At 50.4% G+C, this 24,331-nt stretch overlaps 1 protein-coding gene and 1 gene segment (V, D, J or C); both read left to right on the top strand.

Moving 5' to 3' along the window:
• LOC102458192 (immunoglobulin lambda-1 light chain-like) overlaps positions 1–22,896 on the top strand; it is a 65,389-nt gene extending 42,493 nt beyond the window's left edge. Inside the window, exons 3-4 of one of the 3 annotated variants that reach the window (XM_089775207.1) lie at positions 3,222–3,259; positions 6,269–7,071. In XM_089775207.1, coding sequence (XP_089631333.1) covers positions 3,222–3,259; positions 6,269–6,591 — 361 coding nt within the window. In that variant the 3' untranslated portion in view covers positions 6,592–7,071. Of the gene's footprint in view, positions 1–3,221; positions 3,260–6,268; positions 7,072–18,637; positions 18,676–22,303 lie in introns of those variants that run through there. The other 2 variants (XM_089775206.1, XM_089775205.1) reach the window with 2 other exon arrangements.
• Positions 10,372–14,493, top strand: LOC149520684 (immunoglobulin lambda constant 6-like). The segment is given in 2 exon segments: positions 10,372–10,471; positions 13,899–14,493. Coding segments are annotated over 2 exon segments (423 nt in total).
• Positions 22,897–24,331: the final 1,435 nt, after the last annotated feature.

A 24,331-nucleotide genomic window follows, 5' to 3' on the forward strand; every position in this document is an offset into this window, starting at 1 on the left:
ATGTAAATTTCACTAGTCGTCGTAGGGAAATCCGCGGGGGATTTAAATATCCCCCGCGGCATTTAAATAAAAATGTCCGCCGCTTTTTTCCGGCTTTTAAAAAAGCCGGAAAAGAGCGTCTAGACTGGCACCGATCCTCCGGAAAAAGTGCCCTTTTCCGGAGGCTCTTATTCTTACTTCAAAGTACTTTGAAGTAAGAATAAGAGCCTCCGGAAAAGGGCACTTTTTCCGGAGGATCGGTGCCAGTCTAGACGCTCTTTTCCGGCTTTTTTAAAAGCCGGAAAAAAGCGGCGGACATTTTTATTTAAATGCCGCGGGGGATATTTAAATCCCCCGCGGATTTCCCTACGACGACTAGTGAAATTTACATGCCCCTTCCGGAAGAGGGGCCAGTGTAGACGTAGCCTTAGTGTATGTCTACACTACAAAGTTAGTTCGAACTAACTTTCATAGGCGCTACACTAGCGCTCCGTTAATTCGAATTTAATTCGAACTAACGGAGCGCTTAGTTCGAACTAGGTAATCCTCATTCCATGAGGATTAAGCCTAGTTCGAACTTACTAGTTCGAATTAAGGGCTGTGTAGCCCCTTAATTTGAACTAGTGGGAGGCTAGCCCTCCCCAGCTTTCTCTGGTGGCCACTCTGGCCAACACCAGGGAAACTCGTCTGCCTCCCGGCCCCGGATCCCTTAAAGGGGCACGGGCTGGCTACGGTGCCCGTGCCAGGTGCAAGCCTGCCATCACCCAGCCAGCAGACCCTGCACCTGGCATGGATCGAGCCACCCACCCGATGCCCCCCAGCCTTCCCCCTCTTCCCGGGACCAGGCTGGCGGCTCCCGGGAGTTTGCCCGGGACCGTAAGAGGCGGGCACCCGCCTGGCCTAGTGCGGACATCGTGGACCTCGTCCACGATCTCCGCACTAGGCACAGGAACGTGGCCGGCTAGGGCAGGAGAGCTGCCATCCTGGCCACCCAGGAGCAGGAGTGCATGAAAATCAAGGTGGTCCACAATGGCCGTCCTGGGTCAGACCAAAGGTCCATCTAGCCCAGTAGCCTGTCTGCCGACAGCAGCCAACACTAGGGACCCTGGAGGGGATAGACCGAAAACAGTGACCAAGCCATTTGTCTCGTGCCATCCCTCTCCAGCCTTCCACAAACCTTGGGCAGGGACACCACTCCTACACCCTGGCTAATACCACTCAATGGACCCAACCTCCATGACTTGATCTCACTTCCCTAAATGTAAAAGGCACCAAAATGAATGGGGATTGGGCAGCTGGGGGCTTCTGAAAATCCCACCAGGCCCCACCTATGTAGTCAGGTGCTTGAAAACACTCTGGCCCCAAGTGCTAACGTCACTTCTGAGAACGGGACGTGGCCTCCCACTGCCCAGGGGATTAGCGCAGGGTCCGAGCCAGAACCACTGCAGTCACAGGCGCTTCCCCACCAGCTCCAGCAAGAGCCGCATCAAGCCTCACACACAGCCCATGACTATTGGGGCAGAGGCAGCCCACCGACGAGGACATTAAGCCGGTGCCATTCGCGCCCCAGGCCGGCCTGTGTGGAGACACCCCCGGCGCTAAGGGGGGTTGGTATTTACAGTCAGAGGGAGGGTCCAGGGCCCTGGCTTCATTCATAAGAAGCCAGCTGAGCATGGACACAGCTCACAGCCTAGACGTTCACTGGCCCGGCCTGTGCTGAGAGGGCCTCACACGCCACACGCTGCTGGGCAGCAGGCCCCAGAGCTGCTCCTCTACGGGCAGGGGCAGGGACCAGCCCAGCCACGGTGGGAGTCTCACGTCAGCTCTGCTCAGGGAGACAGCTCAGGGATTCCCTGCTGCACCCGCTGCTCAGCGCGCAGCCGATGGCCGTGGCTGCTGGCACAATGGGAATTCTGAAGGCAAGTGGGGGCTCCCGTGAGGAACGTGCCGGCCTGGCTACATACAGGGCATTGGTGTCAATACAGAGCATGTCTGCTCAGCCAGCGCTGCCTCCTGTTGGTCCCAGCGGGGTCTGGAGCATTCCAAGCAGATGCCGGCTGTGTGCTGGGCACGGCTCTCCCAAGCATCTTCACTGGCTTCTGGCTTCCCCTGTTGCCATCCCCCAGTCTCCTGCTGGGGTCAGACAGAGCAGGGCGGAGGCTGCTTTCATGGCACATGGATCTTCAGCCATTGCTCAGACGTGTCCGATGGGCAATTTCCTCAGCATCCAGCACAGTTCAGTTGAGAGGATGTGATGATGCAGCTTTTGACAGAACGGCCATGCCCAGCGACTCCGCACAACCCCTGCCCCCGTGGACTTTCCGAGGCTCCTGAGCAGGTATGTTAGGACATGGTGGGAGGGGATGCCTTAGCTCCTCATGGGCAGGTGTAGAGAGGCTGCGCAATTCGGAGAGTGGATGCGGAGGGCACGTGGTTTGAATAATGTCAGGTCTATGTGCAATCCCTGCCATATCTGATGTGTCCCTCACTGACACTTATGGGGGGCTCACAAGGGCATGTTGTTTATTAATTACATCTGGAATGAAGATGTGCTCAGGTGTCAGGGTTATGGATGCATGCTAAGCACAGTTGTTGTATCGATAACATAAATGCCTCCAGTCAGTAGAGACAGCTAATGCCCATCATTCTTTCCTGACATAATTCCACTGAAGACAATACAAATGTAACCGCCATGAATTTGAGAAGAAGGTAATGGTGGAACATAACTCAATAGCACAGCACAGAACTGCTTTGATCTAGATACGTTTCTGCCCTCTGCCACTGTAGTGCTTAATCTCTCATATCTCTGAGACCCTCTACAATTTCTCCTGACCCTGTGAGATGCTCCCATTGTATAGATCAGGAACTGAGACACTGAGATGAAGTGACCTGGCCAAGGACACAAAGTCAGTGGCTGAGCCAAGACCTGAACCCCGTTTTCCAGATTGACAGGTCAGTGTCTTCCTGACAAGACCATCTTCTCTTCTCTTATGTGAGCTGCATGCGGGGACCAACATTTGGCCTTAGAGTGAGTTCTCCCAAGGAACGCTCCATCGCTTCACCTCCCAGTGGCTCTTCACTCATCCCATTGCACGAGTTTCTCCACTACAGAGATGCCTGCACTCCGATGAAGAATTACTGGAAATTGAGCTGCACCTATTTTCTCCTTCCGCCGAGCACTGGTGGAGATTCCTTCCTGCCAACAACTGAGACTGGTTTTTGTACAGCTGTGTGTCACTGTGGTGGGTCTTCGGTGGAGGAACCCAGCTGACCGTCCTTGGTAAGTCATTGCATTATTCACAAACTTTCCTTCTCCTGCCTGCATTGTAAGTTTTCCATGATTTTTTCCCTTTCTCTCTCTTCATGCTGGGCTCCCCATTCCTCTCACTTTACAGAACCTTCCCATTGTACTGGGAATAAGCTTTAGTCTCCTCCCATGCTGGATTTTCTTTTCTTTAGCAAATGAACAGAATTTTGAATTTCCCCATTAAATCTAGTGATAGAAATGTAGCCGTGTTAGTCTGGTGTAGGTGAAACAAAAAACAGGACTATGCAGCACTTTAAAGACTAACAAGATGGTTTATTAGGTGATGAGCTTTCGTGGGCCAGATCCACTTCTGAGGAATTCTGAGGAAGTGGGTCTGGGCCACGAAAGCTCAGCACCTAATAAACCATCTTGTTAGTCTTTAAAGTGCTACATAGTCCTGTTCTTTGTTTCACCCATTAAATCTAGTGAGTTTCTGCCATTAGGTTCCTAGTTATAATAGCCTGGTGTAAGCTCCTTAAGGGAAATAAAATGTCCGGGTGTTAGCTCCCACCTCCTCCTCCCTCCCCCCCTCCCTCCCGGCCTTTTTTTCAAGTATGATCTGCTTCTGATAAGAATATGCCAACTTCTCAGCCATTGTAGGCACCCATATCTCTGTGGTGTGCAATGGAGCAGCCAGATAACTCACTCCAGAGTTCTAAGATAAATGTTTTGGGACCCGTACTATTCAATATCTTCATCAATGATGTAGATATTGGGATAGAGAGTACGCTTATTAAGTTTGCAGATGATACCAAACTGGGTGGGGTTGCGACTTCTTTGGAGGATAGAGACATAATTCAAAATGACCTTAGCAAGTTAGAGAAATGGTCAGAGGTAAACAGGATGAGGTTTAATAAAGAGAAATGCAAAGTGCTCCACTTAGGAAGGAACAATCAGTTCCATACATACAAGATGGGAAGCGACTGTCTAGGAAGGAGCATGGCGGAAAGGGATCTAGGGGTCATAGTGGACCACAAGTTGAATATGAGTCAACAGTGTGATGCTGTTGCAAAAAAAGCAAATATGATTCTAGGTTGTATCAACAGGTGTGTTGTAAGCAAAACTCGTGAAGTCATTCTGCCGCTCTATTCTGCACTAGTTAGGCCTCAGCTGGAGTACTGTGTCCAGTTCTGGGCGCCACATTTCAAGAAAGATGTGGAGAAATTGGAAAGGGTGCAGAGAAGAGCGACAAGAATGATTAAAGGTTTAGAGAACATGACCTATGAAGCCAGGCTTCATGAACTGGGCTTGTTTAGTTTGGAAAAAAGAAGATTAAGGGGGGACATGATAGCGGTTTTCAAATATCTAAAAGGGTGTCACAAGGAGGAAGGCGAAAATTTGTTCCTCTTGGTTTCTGAGGACAGGACAAGGAGTAATGGGCTTAAAGTGCAGCAGGGGAAGTTTAGATTGGACATTAGGAAAAAATTCCTAACTGTCAGGGTGGTCAAATATTGGAATAAATTGCCAAGGGAGGTGGTGGAATCTCCCTGTCTGGAGATATTTAAGAACAGGTTAGATAGACATCTGTCAGGGATGGTGTAGACGGAGCTTGATCCTGCCTTGAGGGCGGGGGGCTGGACTCGATGACCTCTCGAGGTCCCTTCCAGTCCTATTATTCTATGATTCTATGATTCTATGACCCTTGCCAGGGAAAGCTACAGACCCAAGTAGACCATGAGAATTCTACAGTAGCTGTAATAACCCACTTTTCAGAAGAGAGAATTTCTCCATGCTGTACATTCCATAGGATGGTTCAGAAAGAAACACTCCCTCTCTCTTGCTGCTCTTGCTCTCAGACTGCACAGAATTCTACAGAACTTTCTATCCAACACTATTTGATGCATGTAGCTCTCCTGTCCTCTCCTTCAGATCCAATTGGTTTCTTTCCAAGTATCTTTTCAGATTTTTACAAACAACGGGTAACTCCAGATTCCTCTGGGCCACTAGACGAGCAGCCCACAAAGCCTCAGCATGCAAGGAATTGCTGGCTCTCACTAGAAGTTCAGGGCAACCAGATGAGAACCCAATTGCTTAGTCTATTTAGTACAAAATAGTTTTTCTCCTTAGTCAAACAATGAACCCTTCGCCTTCTCCCCAGCATCTCCCTTGCAGGTAGTTGCTGTCATGGGTGCATGAACTATTCTCAATGAACTCCTTCAAGATTACATTCAGAAAGAAATACAACAAAAGGGAAGCGCAAACAAACCAAGAGGTGCATGCTCCAGTTTTACAAACACACAGAACCTGACCCTGTAGCCTCTACTTTACTTTTATACAGGCAAACCTTGCATTGAGACTGGTTAATGCAGAAAAGTAAAATATATTTATGTGTAGGAAACACACCTTTCTGCAAAATGGCCCATTTACAGAGATTCTGTTCTGGTGAAGCAAGAGGGTGTTTTCACCATGGAAACATCTCACAGTTATACTGCTCAGCATGACTGGAGAAGAAAGCTGCTACTCAATGTGAGGACACACATTAAAATGTGGCACCTCATATTAAGAAATTATGTGCAAAATGTTGAGGTTTTTAGGTGGTCAGGAGTATTTCTTTCCTGTGAGGAACAATGCCTTTTTTAAAGGGGACTTTTGACAGAATATGGAAAACACGTCACACTTTTAGATCCTCTTCCTCCAAGTGTACCACAGCACTTTATCAATATAGGGTGTGGGAAGCATTGAAAACCCTGCAGCAGTTGGCTCAGTGTGCTCTGTGCTCCCCCTTTTCTTAAGCAGAGAGCTAAGTGACTAACTCAGGGTCATAAAGGAAGCGTGTGACAGAGCAAGGAATAGATTACTAAAGTCCTGATTCCCAGGTCTGTTCTTTCACCCTGAGGAGATCTCCCGTCTCAGACAATTCCTCTGCTCTCAGGGCTTGTGAGAGATGGGATCTGTTACATGGTCAGGAACAGGAATTTCTGATATTCGGAACGAGCAGGCACTGGTTTGTCCATTCTAACAGGGGATCTCATTGTCTTGCAGGGCAGCCAAAGGCATCTCCTACCGTACACCTCTTCCCTCCATCCTCGGAGGAGCTGCAAACCAAGAACAAAGCCACCCTAGTGTGTCTGCTGGGCAGTTTCTACCCCGGCGACGCCCAAGTGACCTGGAAAGCTGATGGCCAGCAGATCTCCACGGGAGTGGAGACCACCAGGCCGTCCAAGCAGAGCGACAACAAGTACATGGCCAGCAGTTACCTGTCTCTGGATGCATCCAAGTGGAAGACCCATGACACCTACACCTGTCAGGTGACACACGATGGCAAGACCCTGGAGAGGTCTCTGAAGCGATCGGAGTGTTCGTAACCCTCTGACCCCAGGGGGCGCAGCCGGTGCCCACGTCAGCCCGTCGGGGGCTCCCAGAGGAGACGGGATCTCCTAGCGTGGCCATGATGCTGATTTCCAGCAAGTCTCCTTCCTCTTCTGGGGGGCGGATTCTGTTGATCCACACGACACCTGTCTTTGTTCCCAGCTCCCCTCTGCTCCCACCTCCGGCAATCCCTGGCCAGTCCCCCCTGCTTTAGTCTCCCATGCAGCCTTGTTATGTCATTAATAAAACCAAAACATTCGACTATCGCTGTGTGTGGGGAGCTTCACTTCTTGTGTCCCTTTTACACCTGGTGTGTTCACTGCAAGAGTCACCTCATCAGTCAGCCAGACAAACTCCCCTTCCCGCAGCCAACATGGATTTCTGTCCAGTGAGGGTCTCACTTGTGGTGTCTCACACAGGCTGATGAGAAGTGAAGCCAAGCGACGTGCCACAGCATGAAGATCGGGGGAGGGGGAGAGACGTCACGGGGGGGCCATTTCCCAGGCTGGGCCTGTTCTCCCCTAACACAGGTCACTCTGGTTCTCAGACACCCCTGGGGGTGACAGCTGCTGTGGCACAAATCTGTGCACAGCATACACTGTGTCAGGGGATCAGCGGGCGAGAGTGGGATGCATGAGAGCGGGACGCAAACCCACAGGGCCTGCAGCCAGACCAGCTCGGACTTGGATCATGGTAGCTCCCAACAGCACCGCAGGGCTAGGCTGGGGCCATGTTCACAGGGGTCACCAGCTCTGCCGAGAGCAGTGAGCTCTGTGAGGAGGTGTTCAGTCAACCTCCGGCCTCGCAAGGGGCAGATGCCAGCCTCTCTTTCCCCCTGATCATTAGTCATTCTGCAGGGAGCCACACTGGATCCCCTGGGGCTATTTACTGAACCGCTCTGCACCCAGGGGAATCAGTGTCCAAGTGGACCCAGGCAGGGAGGGCGTTGCAGTGCTGGTGACTGTTACCTGGGATGTGCTGTAACCAGAGCTCCTGGCTGGTGACACACGATGGCAAGACCCAAACCCTTCTTGGGAAGAGGGGAAGCAGTGACGCTCATGTCCACTTTGACTGTCACAGTAAACACAGAAAGTCTTTGGGGGTCTCCACATGAAGGACGCTTTTCACATAGAACCAGAATGTGACAGATGAGCTAGATTCTCTGGGATCACTTGGGCCCCTGACAGTTCTACCCTGCGACACAGTCTGGGCCTTGACAGGCCAGAGCAAGGGTGAGTGTCCCGTTGAACTCCCATTGGTTACTTGGAGGATCAGTAATGAGACTGGATCCAGTGATGGGCACGCTGACATCTTTCCCTCCCTTGCCAGCCAGAAGCATGCCCGCTGTGCACAGCTCGATCTTGTAACACTCGGACATTTCCACAAGGACTCCCGGAGCTGTGCTGGGCCAGCCAAAGAACACCTTTAAAAACTGGCTCCCCTGCAGCCAAGAGGCCAGGGAGAAAAAGGATGCACTTGTGTCACGCAGGCCAATTATATGATAGATACCATCAATCTTATACTGCCTACAGTAGCAGTGCCATAGCTACAGGGACGGCTGGGTGGAGGGTTGGATCGACTGATGGATGGAGGGTGGGTTGGATCGACTGATGGATGGATGGCCAGTCATGCGGTGCCACCTCCCAGAGAAGAGACTAGGAGGAAGATGAGTAGTGAGGCTGCTCTATGGATTAGGACTAAGGACTGATGGTTTCTCCAAATACATTTCTTCACCATCCTCATAGCAGGGCTGGGTGCTAGTTCTTTACGCTCCCTTGTTGACAAAAAGGCTCTGGAAAGAAATTAACTTTCCCTGCTCCGTGTGCATTGGTTGACCCTGTGGCCTTGCAAAGGGATGTGCAAGAGAGTGTCAGATGGAGTGAAAACCTTCGTGCAGCGCAGGGGGAGTTTCCAAAGTGACTAGCGCCACTAAAAGTCTACGCTCAACTCACAGTCAATAGGAATTAATGCGAAGGGTCTAAATGTAAAAGGCACCAAAATGAATGGGGATTGGGCAGCTGGGGGCTTCTGAAAATCCCACCAGGCCCCCACCTCTATCGTCAGGTGCTTGAAAACACTCTGGCCCCAAGTGCTAACGTCACTTCTGAGAACGGGACGTGGCCTCCCACTGCCCAGGGGACTAGCGCAGGGTCCGAGCCAGAACCACTGCAGTCACAGGCGCTTCCCCACCAGCTCCAGCAAGAGCCGCATCAAGCCTCACACACAGCCCATGACTATTGGGGCAGAGGCAGCCCACCGACGAGGACATTAAGCCGGTGCCATTCGCGCCCCAGGCCGGCCTGTGTGGAGACACCCCCGGCGCTAAGGGGGGTTGGTATTTACAGTCAGAGGGAGGGTCCAGGGCCCTGGCTTCATTCATAAGAAGCCAGCTGAGCATGGACACAGCTCACAGCCTAGACGTTCACTGGCCCGGCCTGTGCTGAGAGGGCCTCACACGCCACACGCTGCTGGGCAGCAGGCCCCAGAGCTGCTCCCCTACGGGCAGGGGCAGGGACCAGCCCAGCCATGGTGGGAGTCTCACGTCAGCTCTGCTCAGGGAGACAGCGCAGGGATTCCCTGCTGCACCCGCTGCTCAGCGCGCAGCCAATGGCCGTGGCTGCTGGCACAATGGGAATTCTGAAGGCAAGTGGGGGCTCCCGTGAGGAACGTGCCGGCCTGGCTGCACCTGAGACATCGATACCAGTGTCGCCTTTTATTGCTACTAACAGGCTCTGGAGCAGGTTCCAACACAGGCCAGATGCGGGACCGTGGCTCCCAGAGGGACTGCCAGGGGCACCTGAGTCCCACGCCCAGCTGGGGTCCCAGCCACGGACGGTGGGGATTGGCTTCACGGCACATGGACCAGGAGCACCATTTCACGGCTCCTCAGGCTGTGCGGGGATTTCACCAGCCGAGAGTGAGACAGGATACGACGATGCAGCTTCTTCAGGAGCAGAGCAACCCCTCCCCCACGGACTGTCAGGGAACCTGATCCCGTAAGGTAGGACCAGGCGTCAGGAGATGAAGCCGTTTTTCACTGACAGGTGCAGGCTCCTCTGCCTGCCTGAGACACGAGCACAGCACGTGGTGCCGTTTCCTATCCCCTCGCGTGCAGGGCCCAGCGTGGCAGAGCGGTGTCTTTGCTGTCATTTGTTGGCATTGCACTAGGACAGTTTTCACATTGACTCTGCTCTTAGAGATGCCAGCGCTCCCCCGGCCCGCCCTGTGGGCATAAACTTCACACACATCGTTAACGCCAACGTGACACCTGCTATTGGATACAAACAGGCCTAAGTCTCTTCTGGTGTAATTCCCAGAAGCCACTGGAATTGCCCAGGGTTGCCCATGGCTCAGCATGTTCCCTCTCAGCATCCCAAACCATTCTGCCAGCCCCTCCCAGCTAAGGGACCTGTGAGGAAAATGGGCAATGGAAGGACCAACAGCTTAGCTACCCTAGTTCAACAGAGTCTCCACATTCCTTCTGCCACCTGCACCATGTGTGATGGATCACAATGCACCAGATCCTGCACCCCTATCTCCCGACCCCCAAGCCTGTGCTGTCAGCGCAAAACCATCTTCTACTCCCTTGCTCAGGCTGCATTTGGGGATCCGTGTTAGCTCCACATGAGGTCTGACAAGGAACCCTGCATTGCTTCACCTCCCAAGGGATCTTCACTCACTGAATTCTACTTTGAGCTTCTCCAGAAAGAATGAAATTTCCCTCTCATGGAGAGCCACGCAGAAATTATCCGGCATCTATTTTCCCAACATGGGCAATGGAGGCGTCTCCTCCTGCCATTCAACGTGAGAGGTTTTTGTACAGCCATGTGTCACTGTGGTATGTCTTCGGAGGAGGAACCCAACTGACCGTCCTCGGTAAGTCACTGCGTTATTCACTGTCTTTCCTTCTCAACCCTACAAGGTAACGGTTCCGTGATTTTCCTCCCTTTTCTCCCTTATCGCCGGTTTGGGTCTCCTTTCTCTTGGTTCACACACTTTCACAACATGCTGAGAACAATATATAACCTGTGGATCATCAGAACAGGGTGCATACGTCCCATACTAGATTTTCTAGAATATTCCACGTGGACAGGTTTTTTAATTTGTCATTCAAACTGATCCAGACAATGCAGTCAGGTCCCAATTTCTAAGTAATTGGTATTAGCCTCTTAAGGGAAATATTTTCCCATTCTCTGTTGTGTTTGTTTGTTTCTTTGTTTCTTTGTTTGTTTAATTTGCTTTGCTTTTAGAGGAGTACGCACTTCTTGCTAGCTTTGGGTTTTGACCCATATGTGAAAGAAACCAGGGCCAGATTCTCAGCCAAAGGAAAACAAAACAGACCCATTGTCTTTGATAATGCTACACAAAATCTCATCCATAACTCTTTAAGATGGGTCTTCAATACCTTCGGCCCTAATGTGATAATGAACATAGCTTGTTTCTTGCAATATAAAACCCGATTTGGCCGTTCAGTCTGGAGAAAATTCAAAATCATGGTAGGGGATTACATTTTTTACAAATTTTCCACACTCATTTAAAAAAAAATTCATCTAAAACCACAAATCTCCAAACTAAGACATTTTAACCACAAAATTCTTTGAAAAGCCAGGGGACAAGAGAAATCAGATTTTAGGTGACAGCATTTGGTTTTCCGTTTTTGCTTAGCCAAAAGACTTTTGTCCACGTCAGCAGACACTTTTTGCGAACATTTGAATTTTTAGCTGAGAAAAGATCTAATGGGTAGATATTGCCCACTCCCCTTTGCAGTTTTTTTAGGGAAAGTTAGCGACTTTTATTCTTACAATGTCAGAACAAATGCCCTTTAGGTGTAAAACAAAGTAGCTCCCTGGGCAGCCATTACACAGACTTATACTTACAGCCCCTGATTGTAGTTACACTGACAGATTTACTCCTGACCCAGGGGACTGGTTCCATTGTACCTTGGATGATTGTATCTACCTCTGATTTCATGGAAATATGGAGGGTGCAGATAAATGGGGTAGGACTCAGGCAGCCTGTGACAGGAGGGCAAGGCTTCAAAGAGGCTACACTACCTGCCTTTAGTACATTCAGGAGGTTGCTGCCAATCTGGAAAGGCTGGATGGCTTCCTAGAAGCTGCATACCAGGGCTGGCAGACTCAGCGCTCAATGTAGAGGATGCTGGCTGGACCAGCAACCTTCAGTTACAGCGAAACCTTGGGGAGCAGGCAGATCTGGGCTAGCCAGCACTCAGCAATTCAAGGCTGACTCTGCCAGCTCACCCAACATTGTTTCTCGCTGTGACCTATGGAAAGTGTAAACTAACCACAGCCCAGGCTGCACAGACCCTACTCGTGCGAGTGGCACCTTGACCTGCAAACTGTGGGAGCAACCCCTTGGGGAGGAAAGTGCGACCTGCAGCGAGGAAGAGTTTCTAACATTGGGCCCAGGGATCTAGAGCTTCAAAGTTTGAGGCATTTGTAAACCCCCCGATGCGCCCATTCCTAACCCAGTGGGTCCTTTCTTCTCCCCCATCTCTGAGCAGTAACAGAGACAAACACCAGGCTCAGGAATCACCTCAGAGCTCTCGGTGAAATCTGGCCATGTCCCTTTTCCCCTTGTCTTGGAGGCTGCTCCAGCAAAGCTCTGACACAGATTGGCTCCAGCTTGTAGGTCCCAGAACATTTCAGCACCAGGAGTATCCGGCTGGTACCAAAGTGTAACCAAAGGCTGTTTCCCAGCCAGGTGTTATGCAGAACATCCACCCTTAGCAGAAATTCTTACAGCACGTGATAGACAATGATAGTTCCTCTACGGATTGATTGACTTGCTTCGCACGGTTTTATATCTTGAAACTTTCTGAACATGCAATGCCATGAACTGTTTTGCAAGAGCTCTCTCTCTCTATCTCTATCTCTCTCTCTCTCTCTCTCTCTCTCTCTCTCTTTCTCTCTCTGAATGTCCTATACTATTTTAAACTCATTTCCATATAATGCTAGCATGTATTGCAGGATTGTGTCCATTTCTTCTGGAGTATTGTGTCCACTTCTACGCCCCCCGCTACAAAAAGGATGTGGATGCATTGGAGAGGGTCCAGCGGAGGGCAACCAAAATGATTAGGGGGCTGGAGCATACGACCTACAAGAGAGGCTGAGGGATTTGGGTCTGTTTAGTCTGCAGAAGCGAAGAGTGAGGGGGGATTTGATAGCAGCCTTCAACTTCCAGAAGGGAGGGTCCAAAGAGGATGGAGAGAGGCTGTTCACATTAGTGACAAATGGCAGAATGAGGAGCAATGGTCTCAAGTTGTGGTGGGAGAGGTTGAATCTTAGGGGAAACTCTTTCGCTAGGAGGGTGGGGAAGCACTGGAATGGGTTACCTAGGAAAGTAGTGGAGTCTCCATCCCTAGAGGTGTTTAAGTCTCGGCTTGATAAAGCCCTGGCCGGGATGATTTAGTTGGGATTGGTCCTGCCTAGAGCAGAGGGCTGGACTTGATGACCTTCTGAGGTCTCTTCCAGCTCTATGGTTCTATGATTCTATGATTCTAAGTGTCTAGACCCTTTTCCCATCCTTGGTCCTTTTCCTTTCTTTGGCAATTCATTGTATAGCAGTTTTCCACAAAGGGAAATGTGGGTTACGCCAGTTTCCTCTGTGTTCTCTGCAGTAGCTGCCACTGCCCTACCACACACATTACACACTAAGGCCAGGGCTACACAACACACCAAAAGTGTAGATGAACTCAGTGTACTTACAGTGGTGTCTTCCACCCCAGAAGGCCGACAGCGCCCGCTCTCCCACTGACTCTGGCTACTCTTCCATCCTCGTGGAGTACCAGGTTCAATGGGACAGCACTCAGACCTCGAATCACCGTCTAGTGTAGACAAGCCTTAAGAAAAGTTTGGACCCTAAGAAATGACCCCAAAGACTTTTCTCTTTATCTCCAGCACTGCCCCCCTTACAGGCCCCAAGCTGTTATGTCCGTGGGACGTAGGGGTGTCAAAGAACAGAGGATCCAGCCGTCACTGACAAAAGGGTCAGAAAGGAAGAGTAGCGTGATATTATCCCCTTTCACAGGCACAGAGACAACTACTCACTCAGCCAGAGTCCCAAAGGGAGGCTGTGGCATAGACAGAAATAGACCCTTCTGATCCTGAGACCCAGGCCTCCGCCTTCACCCTGAGGAGATCTCCCATCTCAGACAATTCCCCTGCTCCCAGAGCTTGTGAGAGATGGGATCTGTTACACGGTCAGGAACAGAAATTTCTGATATTCGGAACAGGCAGGCTCTGGTTTGTCCATTCTAACAGGGGATCTCATTGTCTTGCAGGGCAGCCAAAGGTATCTCCTACCGTGAACCTCTTCCCTCCATCCTCGGAGGAGCTGCAAACCAAGAACAAAGCCACCCTGGTGTGTCTGCTGGGCAGCTTCTACCCCGGCTCCGTCCAAGTGACCTGGAAAGCTGATGGCCAGCAGATCTCCACGGGAGTGGAGACCACCAGGCCGTCCAAGCAGAGTGACAACAAGTACATGGCCAGCAGTTACCTGTCTCTGGATGCATCCAAGTGGAAGGCCCATGACACCTACACCTGTCAGGTGACACACGATGGCAAGACCCTGGAGAGGTCCCTGAAGCGATCGGAGTGTTCGTAACCCTCTGACCCCAGGGGGCGCAGCCGGTGCCCACGTCAGCCCGTCGGGGGCTCCCAGAGGAGACGGGATCTCCTAGCGTGGCCATGATGCTGATTTCCAGCAAGTCTCCTTCCTCTTCCGGGGGGGTGGGATTCTTTTGATCCACACGACACCTGTCTTTGTTCCCAGTTCCCCTCTGCTCCCACCCCCGGCAATCCCTGGCCTGTCCCCCCTGCTTTAGTCTCCCATGCAGCCTTGTTATGTCATTAATAAAATCAAAACATTCGACTATCGCTGTGTGTGGGGAGCTTCACTTCTTGTGTCCCTTTTGCACTTGGTGTGTTCACTGCAAGAGTCACCTCGTCAGCCAGCCAGACAAACTCCCCTTCCCACAGCCAACATGGATTTCTGTCCAGTGAGGGTCTCATTGTGGCATCTTACACAGGCTGATGAGAAGTGACGCTAAGCAATGTGAGAGCAGGATGCAAACCTCCAGGGTCTATAGCCAGCTTGCGTTGGGCTGGGATGCTGGCAGCTCCCAAAAGCACCTCAGGGCTAGGCTGGGGCCATGCTCACACGGGTCACCAGCTCTGCTGAGAGCAGTGTGCTCTGTCAGTCGGTGTTCAGTCACCCTCTGGCCTCCCATGGGGCAGATTCCAGCCTCTGCTTTCCCCTGAGCATTAGTCATTCTTCAGGGATCCGCACTGGGGCCACTGGGGCTATTTCCTCAACAGGTCAGCACCCAGGGGAATCAGTGTCCAAACGGGTCCATGTAGGGAGGGTGCCGCAGTAACGATGGCTGTTATCTGGGGTGGGCTGTAACCAGAGCTTCTGGCCATGTCTGATCAGTACAGATCCAGACCCCTCTTGGGAAGAGTGGCCTATAATATCCTACAGACATCAGCTTGGGACACTGCTCTCTACTTGCAACAGGCCCTTGCAGCTGGTTCAGCTGTAGGTGGAAATGTGCCTGAATTAGCTAGTGTCAGCGGCTGCGTTACAACCAGAGGGGAAGCAGTGACCCTAATGCCAATTTGACAAGTAGAGGAAGTGTATAAAGTGCTTTAGAGCCTGAACATTCAATACACTCTTCAAAAATATGCATCAGGGAGGGCTTTGATTTTGGACCCCCTGAGCAGTGCTGTGCCAGCCACTGACTCTTGTAAAGCCATGAGGAGAAGGACATAAAATGCCATATTCGTGTCACCTATACCACCTATTTGTCAGATTCCACCCTGCTACTGCCACTCACAGTATGAGTAACATGGATACATGGTTAATTGGCCCGTCCTGCACAGCAACCTCCTTCAGAAAGAAATAAGGGGAAATCAGAGCAGAGAGAGGCTGCAATATGGATGAGTTTTATACAATGAGGGCTTTTTTAACCTTCTCATAAGGTACTTTAACACCCACTGTCCTTCCCTCCCAGCTCATGCACCACTCACCAAATGGGAGATAAAAATCCTAGATTATGGTTTGTGGAGCATCAAGATTGTGCAGAACACAGAAGGGGAAAGAGTCACAACTTTTAGGATCTCAGAGAGTCAGTTGCCACTAGACCCCATTGCTGTACTCAGATTATAAATAGTACTTCATTGAGGAAGAGGTGTAGAAAGAGATTAACTTCCTTAGTTCAAGGACTATCGGTTCTCTTCCCTTGCAAATGGGAACTGAAGTAGATAGACGTACGGGTTAAAAACCTACATTAAGAATTTGGGATCTTTACCAAAGGGAATAACTCCACTAAAAATCCATTCCCCACTGAAAATCCATAAGAAATAGGCTACTAAGCATCACAGAATCCAATGCCTGGACAAGACCTCAGGACATAGTGAAGTCCAGCCCCCTGCCCAAAGCAGGACCAATCCCAATTAAATCATCCCAGCCAGGGCTTTGTCAAGCTGAGACTTAAAATCCTCTAGGGATGGAGATTCCACCACCTCCCTAGATAACCCATTCCAGTGCTTCACCACCCTCCTATAGAAATAGTTTTTCCTAATATCCAACCGAGACGTCCCCCAATGCAATTTGAGACCATTGCTCCTCATTCTGTCACCTGTCACCCCTGAGAACAGTCTCTCTCCATCCTCTTTGGAACCTTCCTTCAGGAATTTGAAGGCTGCTATCAAATCCCCCCTCACTCTTCTCTTCTGCAGATTAAATAAACCCAAATCTCTGAGCTTTTCCTCATAGGTCATGTGATCCAGCCCCCTAATCATTCTCGTTGCCCCCTGCTGAACACTCTCCAGGCCATCCACATCCTTGCTATAGTAGGGGTCCCAGAACTGGACTCAGTACTCCACATGTGGCCTCACTAGAGCCAAATAAAGGGGAATATTCACTCCTTTAGACCTGCAGGCAATGCTTCTCCTAATACAACCTAATATTCCATTTGCCATCTTGGCTACAAGGACACACAGTTGACTCCAATCTAAAAGGCATTGAAATGAACAGGAGTTTGGCATCTGGGTGATTTTCAAAGTCCCAATAGGCTCCTGCCTTTATATTTTGGAGATTAAATACCTGGGACAGTTGGAGTCCAAATGCTCACGTCACTTTTCTACAATGGCATTTAGGCCCGTTTGGTACTGGCTCAGATTTCCCCATCACTGCCCAGGGGATCCTTGCAGACTCTGAGACACTGAGGTCACAGGCACTTCCCCACCAGCTCCAGCAAGAGCCGCATCAAGCCTCACACACAGCCCATGACTATTGGGGCAGAGGCAGCTGGTGCCATTAAGCTGGTGCCATTCGCGCCCCAGGCTGGCCTTTGCGGAGACACCCCCGGCGCTAAGGGGGGTTGGTATTGACAGTCAGAGGGAGGGTCCAGGGCCCTGGCTTCATTCATAAGAAGCCAGCTGAGCATGGACACAGCTCACAGTCTAGATGTTCACTGGCCCGGCCTGTGCTGAGAGGGCCTCACACGCCACACGCTGCTGGGCAGCAGGCCCCAGCGCTGCTCCCTTACGGGCAGGGGCAGGAACCAGCCCAGCCACGGTGGGAGTCTCACGTCAGCTCTGCTCAGGGAGACAGCGCAGGGATTCCCTGCTGCACCCGCTGCTCAGCGCGCAGCCGATGGCCGTGGCTGCTGGCACAATGGGAATTCTGAAGGCAAGTGGGGGCTCCCGTGAGGAACGTGCCGGCCTGGCTACATACAGGGCATTGGTGTCAATACAGAGCATGTCTGCTCAGCCAGCGCTGCCTCCTGTTGGTCCCAGCGGGGTCTGGAGCATTCCAAGCAGATGCCGGCTGTGTGCTGGGCACGGCTCTCCCAAGCATCTTCACTGGCTCCTGGCTTCCCCTGTTGCCAGCCCCCAGTCTCCTGCTGGGGTCAGACAGAGCAGGGCAGAGGCTGCTTTCATGGCACATGGATCTTCAGCCATTGCTCAGACGTGTCCAATGGGCAATTTCCTCAGCATCCAGCACAGTTCAGTTGAGAGGATGTGATGATGCAGCTTTTGACAGAACGGCCATGCCCAGCGACTCCGCACAACCCCTGCCCCCGTGGACTTTCCGAGGCTCCTGAGCAGGTATGTTAGGACATGGTGGGAGGGGATGCCTTAGCTCCTCATGGGCAGGTGTAGAGAGGCTGCGCAATTCGGAGAGTGGATGCGGAGGGCACGTGGTTTGAATAATGTCAGGTCTATGTGCAATCCCTGCCATATCTGATGTGTCCCTCACTGACACTTATGGGGGGCTCACAAGGGCATGTTGTTTATTAATTACATCTGGAATGAAGATGTGCTCAGGTGTCAGGGTTATGGATGCATGCTAAGCACAGTTGTTGTATCGATAACATAAATGCCTCCAGTCAGTAGAGACAGCTAATGCCCATCATTCTTTCCTGACATAATTCCACTGAAGACAATACAAATGTAACTGCCATGAATTTGAGAAGAAGGTAATGGTGGAACATAACTCAATAGCACAGCACAGAACTGCTTTGATCTAGATACGTTTCTGCCCTCTACCACTGTAGTGCTTAATCTCTCATGTCTCTGAGACCCTCTACAATTTCTCCTGACCCTGTGAGGCCAGAAAGAGATGCCCCCATTGTATAGATCAGGAATTGAGACGAAATGACCTGGCCAAGGACACAAAGTCAGTGGCTGAGCCAAGACCTGAACCCCGTTTTCAAGACTGACAGGTCAGTGTCTTCCTGACAAGACCATCTTCTCTTCTCTTATGTGAGCTGCATGCGGGGACCAACCTATGGCCTTATAGTGAGTTCTCCCAAGGAACGCTCCATCGCTTCACCTCCCAGTGGCTCTTCACTCATCCCATTGCACGAGTTTCTCCACTACGGAGATGCCTGCACTCCGATGAAGAATTACTGGAAATTGAGCTGCACCTATTTTCACCTTCCGCCGAGCACTGGTGGAGATTCCTTCCTGCCAACAACTGAGACTGGTTTTTGTACAGCTGTGTGTCACTGTGGTGGGTCTTCGGAGCAGGAACCCAGCTGACCGTCCTTGGTAAGTCACTGCATTATTCACAAACTTTCCTTCTCCTGCCTGCATTGTAAGTTTTCCATGATTTTTTCCCTTTCTCTCTCTTCATGCTGGGCTCCCCATTCCTCTCACTTTTCATAACCTTCCCATTGTACTTTGAATAAGCTTTAGTCTCCTCCCATGCTGGATTTTCTTTTCTTTAGCAAATGAACAGAATTTTGAATTTCCCCATTAAATCTAGTGATAGAAATGTAGCCGTGTTAGTCTGGTGTAGGTGAAACATAAAACAGGACTATGCAGCACTTTAAAGACTAACAAGATGGTTTATTAGGTGATGAGCTTTCGTGGGCCAGATCCACTTCTGAGGAATTCTGAGGAAGTGGGTCTGGCCCACGACAGCTCATCACCTAATAAACCATCTTGTTAGTCTTTAAAGTGCTACATAGTCCTGTTCTTTGTTTCACCCATTAAATCTAGTGAGTTTCTGCCATTGGGTTCCTAGTTATAATAGCCTGATGTAAGCTCCTTAAGGGAAATAAAATGCCCGGGTGTTAGCTCCCGCCCATCCTTCCCCCCCCCCCCGCCTTTTTTTCAAGTATGAACTGCTTCCCATAAGAATATGCCAACTTCTCAGCCATTGTAGGCACCCATATCTCTGTGGTGTGCAATGGAGCAGCCAGATAACTCACTCCAGAGTTCCAAGATAAATGTCCATTCTCATGGAATCCAATATTCTATAAGTATCAGAGGGGTAGCTGTGTTAGTCTGAATCTACAAGAACAACAAGAAGTCCTGTGGTACCTTTCAGACTACGATATTTATTGGAGCATACGCTTTCATGGGCAAAGACGAACTTCGTCAGATGCACGTAATCTGTCATGCTTCTGACAAAGTGGGTCTTTGCCCATGAAAGCTTGTGATCCAATAAATTTGTTAATGTATAAGGTGCCATAGGACTTTTCAATGTTCTATAAAAATCACTGGTCCCTGATCATTTAAAATCTGATTTCTCTGAGGGCCATTGGAAGGCAATATTTTCTAATGAATACTGGTCAGAAAATAGAGCTTCATTCTGTAATTAACTCAACCAAAAACCAAACAAAAAACACAAACATTTTTCTCTGAATGACTCCAAAATACCAAACAAGCATTTCTAGCCAAAACCTGAAAATTCTGCAGTTATTGACAGTTTCTGGTTTAATATTTCCAATTTATACATACAGGGATTTTCCTTGGAAAAAGTAATTTGGTGTTTTTGAGAAAGCAGGCCCTTCCCACACAAATATTCATTCTAATACACTCCTACCATTTTCACTGCCAGAGGTCTGGTTGGATAATTTTCAATTTGTCCAATCTATAGCATTGCTCATTAGAAGGGAGACAAGAGACTGATGTAATTCTAACACGAGAAACCCAATTCTTCATCTGGTGTAAACCCTTCTAGCTTCCCTGGCACCCATGGACTACTCTGATTTACACTTACCCTGAGTGAGTCTTTTTGAACTGACCGACTTACTCCTCACACTGAGGATCCATCCCCTTCTACCTTAGATGACTGTAGCTACCATTAGATTTCAGTCCAGAAATGCAACCCAAAGCCCCCCAAACCTTTCAAATATGCAAGAGGTTAGTTAAATGGGATGGAGCAGCCTGCGAGAGTAAAGGGCTTTAAAGACATGAGACTAATTATGCCACTCAGCTCAGAGCACAGCACGAGGTTGCTGGCCTCTCTGCAAAGACTGAGTGGCTTTGTGGAGACAGCGTTCTGTGTCTGCCAGGCTCTGAGCTCATTGATCAGGATTCCTGTTGGGCCAGCCGGCATCATGTGCAGTAAAACCTTGCAAAGCAGAGAATTACCAGGGCTCAGTAATTCAGGGCTGGCTGGACTAGCTCAGACTACATTGTCACTTTCACCCGGGGAATAACTGCAGCCCAGACTGCACTGAGCCTCCTCATGCTGAGTAGCTCCTTGCTCTTCAAGTAGGCTACCTGTTTCTAGGCAGTTATGTAGCCCAGGAGCACGTTAGGGCTCAGAGTAAACTATTTTGCACTCCTCGTGAAATCTGGCGAGTTGCGGTACTTTGGGGTGCTCTTATCTTGCACCCCAACCTTGGAAATCCCTCAGAGGCCCACGAGATTGGACTATTTAGTAAGGGTTGATCCCATAACTCAGCCTGTACTTTACAGTTTCTGAAAATGATTCAATCACATGTTTGCTTGGTAACTGGGCTGTTTGGGAACTGAATCAGGCAACTATGGTGTGATAGGAAGTTTTTTCTCACGCAGGAGTTAATCAAAAGCTCTGACCCTTGCCAGGGAAAGCTACAGACCCAGGTAGACCATGAGAATTCTACAGTAGCTGTAATAACCCACTTTTCAGAAGAGAGAATTTCTCCATGCTGTACAATTCCATAGGATGGTTCAGAAAGAAACACTCCCTCTCTCTTGCTGCTCTTGCTCTCAGACTGCACAGAATTCTACAGAACTTTCTATCCAACACTATTTGATGCATGTAGCTCTCCTGTCCTCTCCTTCAGATCCAATTGGTTTCTTTCCAAGTATCTTTTCAGATTTTTACAAACAACGGGTAACTCCAGATTCCTCTGGGCCACTAGACGAGCAGCCCACAAAGCCTCAGCATGCAAGGAATTGCTGGCTCTCACTACAAGTTTAGGGCAACCAGATGAGAACCCAATTGCTTAGTCTATTTAGTACAAAATAGTTTTTCTCCTTAGTCAAACAATGAACCCTTCGCCTTCTCCCCAGCATCTCCCTTGCAGGTAGTTGCTGCCATGGGTGCATGAGCTATTCTCAATGAACTCCTTCAAGATTACATTCAGAAAGAAATACAACAAAAGGGAGGCGCAAACAAACCAAGAGGTGCATGCTCCAGATTTACAAACACACAGAACCTGACCCTGCAGCCTCTACTTTACTTTTATACAGGCAAACCTTGCATTGAGACTGGTTAATGCAGAAAAGTAAAATATATTTATGTGTAGGAAACACACCTTTCTGCAAAATGGCCCATTTACAGAGATTCTGTTCTGGTGAAGCGAGAGGGTGTTTTCACCATGGAAACATCTCACAGTTATACTGCTCAGCATGACTGGAGAAGAAAGCTGCTACTCAATGTGAGGACACACATTAAAATGTGGCACCTCATATTAAGAAATTATGTGCAAAATGTTGAGGTTTTTAGGTGGTCAGGAGTATTTCCTTTCCTGTGAGGAACAATGCATTTTTTAAAGGGGACTTTTGACAGAATATGGAAAACACGTCACACTTTTAGATCCTCTTCCTCCAAGTGTACCACAGCACTTTATCAATATAGGGTGTGGGAAGCATTGAAAACCCTGCAGCAGTTGGCTCAGTGTGCTCTGTGCTCCCCCTTTTCTTAAGCCGAGAGCTAAGTGACTAACTCAGGGTCATAAAGGAAGCGTGTAACAGAGCACACAATAGATTACTAAAGTCCTGATTCCCAGGCCTGTTCTTTCACCCTGAGGAGATCTCCCGTCTCAGACAATTCCCCTGCTCCCAGAGCTTGTGAGAGATGGGATCTGTTACACTGGCAGGAACAGGAATTTCTGCTATTCGGAACAGGCAGGCTCTCGATTTGTCCATTCTAACAGGGGATCTCATTGTCTTGCAGGGCAGCCAAAGGCATCTCCTACTGTGCACCTCTTCCCTCCATCCTCGGAGGAGCTGCAAACCAAGAACAAAGCCACCCTGGTGTGTCTGCTGGGCAGCTTCTACCCCGGCGACGCCCAAGTGACCTGGAAAGCTGATGGCCAGCAGATCTCCACAGGAGTGGAGACCACCAGGCCGTCCAAGCAGAGCGACAACAAGTACATGGCCAGCAGTTACCTGTCTCTGGATGCATCCAAGTGGAAGGCCCATGACACCTACACCTGTCAGGTGACACACGATGGCAAGACCCTGGAGAGGTCCCTGAAGCGATCGGAGTGTTCGTAACCCTCTTACCCCAGGGGGCGCAGCCGGTGCCCACGTCAGCCCGTCGGGGGCTCCCAGAGGAGACGGGATCTCCTAGCGTGGCCATGATGCTGATTTCCAGCAAGTCTCCTTCCTCTTCTGGGGGGTGGGATTCTGTTGATCCACACGACACCTGTCTTTGTTCCCTGTTCCCCTCTGCTCCCACCCCCGGCAATCCCTGGCCAGTCCCCCTGCTTTAGTCTCCCAAGCAGCCTTGTTATGTCATTAATAAAACCAAAACATTCGACTATCGCTGTGTGTGGGGAGCTTCACTTCTTGTGTCCCTTTTGCACCTGGTGTGTTCCCTGCAAGAGTCACCTCATCAGCCAGCCAGACAAACTCCCCTTCCCGCAGCCAACATGGATTTCTGTCCAGTGAGGGTCTCACTTGTGGCGTCTCACACAGGCTGATGAGAAGTGACGCCAAGCGACGTGCCATAGCATGAAGATCGGGGGAGGGGGAGAGACGTCACGGGGGGGCCATTTCCCAGGCTGGGCCTGTTCTCCCCTAACACCGGTCCCTCTGGTTCTCAGCCACCCCTGGGGGTGACAGCTGCTGTGGCACAAATCTGTGCACAGCATACACTGTGTCAGGGGATCACCGGGCGAGAGTGGGCTGCATGAGAGCGGGACGCAAACCCACAGGGCCTGCAGCCAGCCCAGCTCGGACTTGGATCATGGCAGCTCCCAACAGCACCGCAGGGCTAGGCTGGGGCCATGTTCACAGGGGTCACCAGCTCTGCCGAGAGCAGTGAGCTCTGTGAGGAGGTGTTCAGTCAACCTCCGGCCTCGCAAGGGGCAGATGCCAGCCTCTCTTTCCCCCTGATCATTAGTCATTCTGCAGGGAGCCACACTGGGGCTATTTACTGAACCGCTCTGCACCCAGGGGAATCAGTGTCCAAGTGGACCCAGGCAGGGAGGGCGTTGCCGTGCTGGCGACTGTTACCTAGGATGCGCTGTAACCAGAGCTCCTGGCCACGTCTGGTCAGTACAGACCCAAACCCCTCTTGGGAAGAGGGGAAGCAGTGACGCTCATGTCCACTTTGACTGTCACAGTAAACACAGAAAGTCTTTGGGGGTCTCCACATGAAGGACGCTTTTCACATAGAACCAGAATGTGACAGATGAGCTAGATTCTCTGGGATCACTGGGGCCCCTGACAGTTCTACCCTGCGACACAGTCTGGGCCTTGACAGGCCAGAGCAAGGCTGAGTGTCCCGTTGAACTCCCATTGGTTCCTTGGAGGATCAGTAATGAGACTGGATCCAGTGATGGGCACGCTGACATCTTTCCCTCCCTTGCCAGCCAGAAGCATGCCCGCTGTGCACAGCTGGATCTTGTAACACTCGGACATTTCCACAAGGACTCCCGGAGCTGTGCTGGGCCAGCCAAAGAACACCTTTAAAAACTGACTCCCCTGCAGCCAAGAGGCCAGGGAGAAAAAGGATGCACTTGTGTCACGCAGGCCAATTATATGATAGATACCATCAATCTTATACCGCCTACAGTAGCAGTGCCATAGCTACAGGGACGGCTGGGTGGAGGGTTGGATCGACTGATGGATGGAGGGTGGGTTGGATCGACTGATGGATGGATGGCCAGTCATGCGGTGCCACCTCCCAGAGTAGAGACTAGGAGGAAGATGAGTAGTGAGGCTGCTCTATGGATTAGGACTAAGGACTGATGGT

This window comes from Pelodiscus sinensis, chromosome Z, assembly GCF_052426305.1.
Source record: "Pelodiscus sinensis isolate ZL-2025 chromosome Z, ASM5242630v1, whole genome shotgun sequence".
NCBI lineage: Eukaryota > Metazoa > Chordata > Testudines > Trionychidae > Pelodiscus > Pelodiscus sinensis.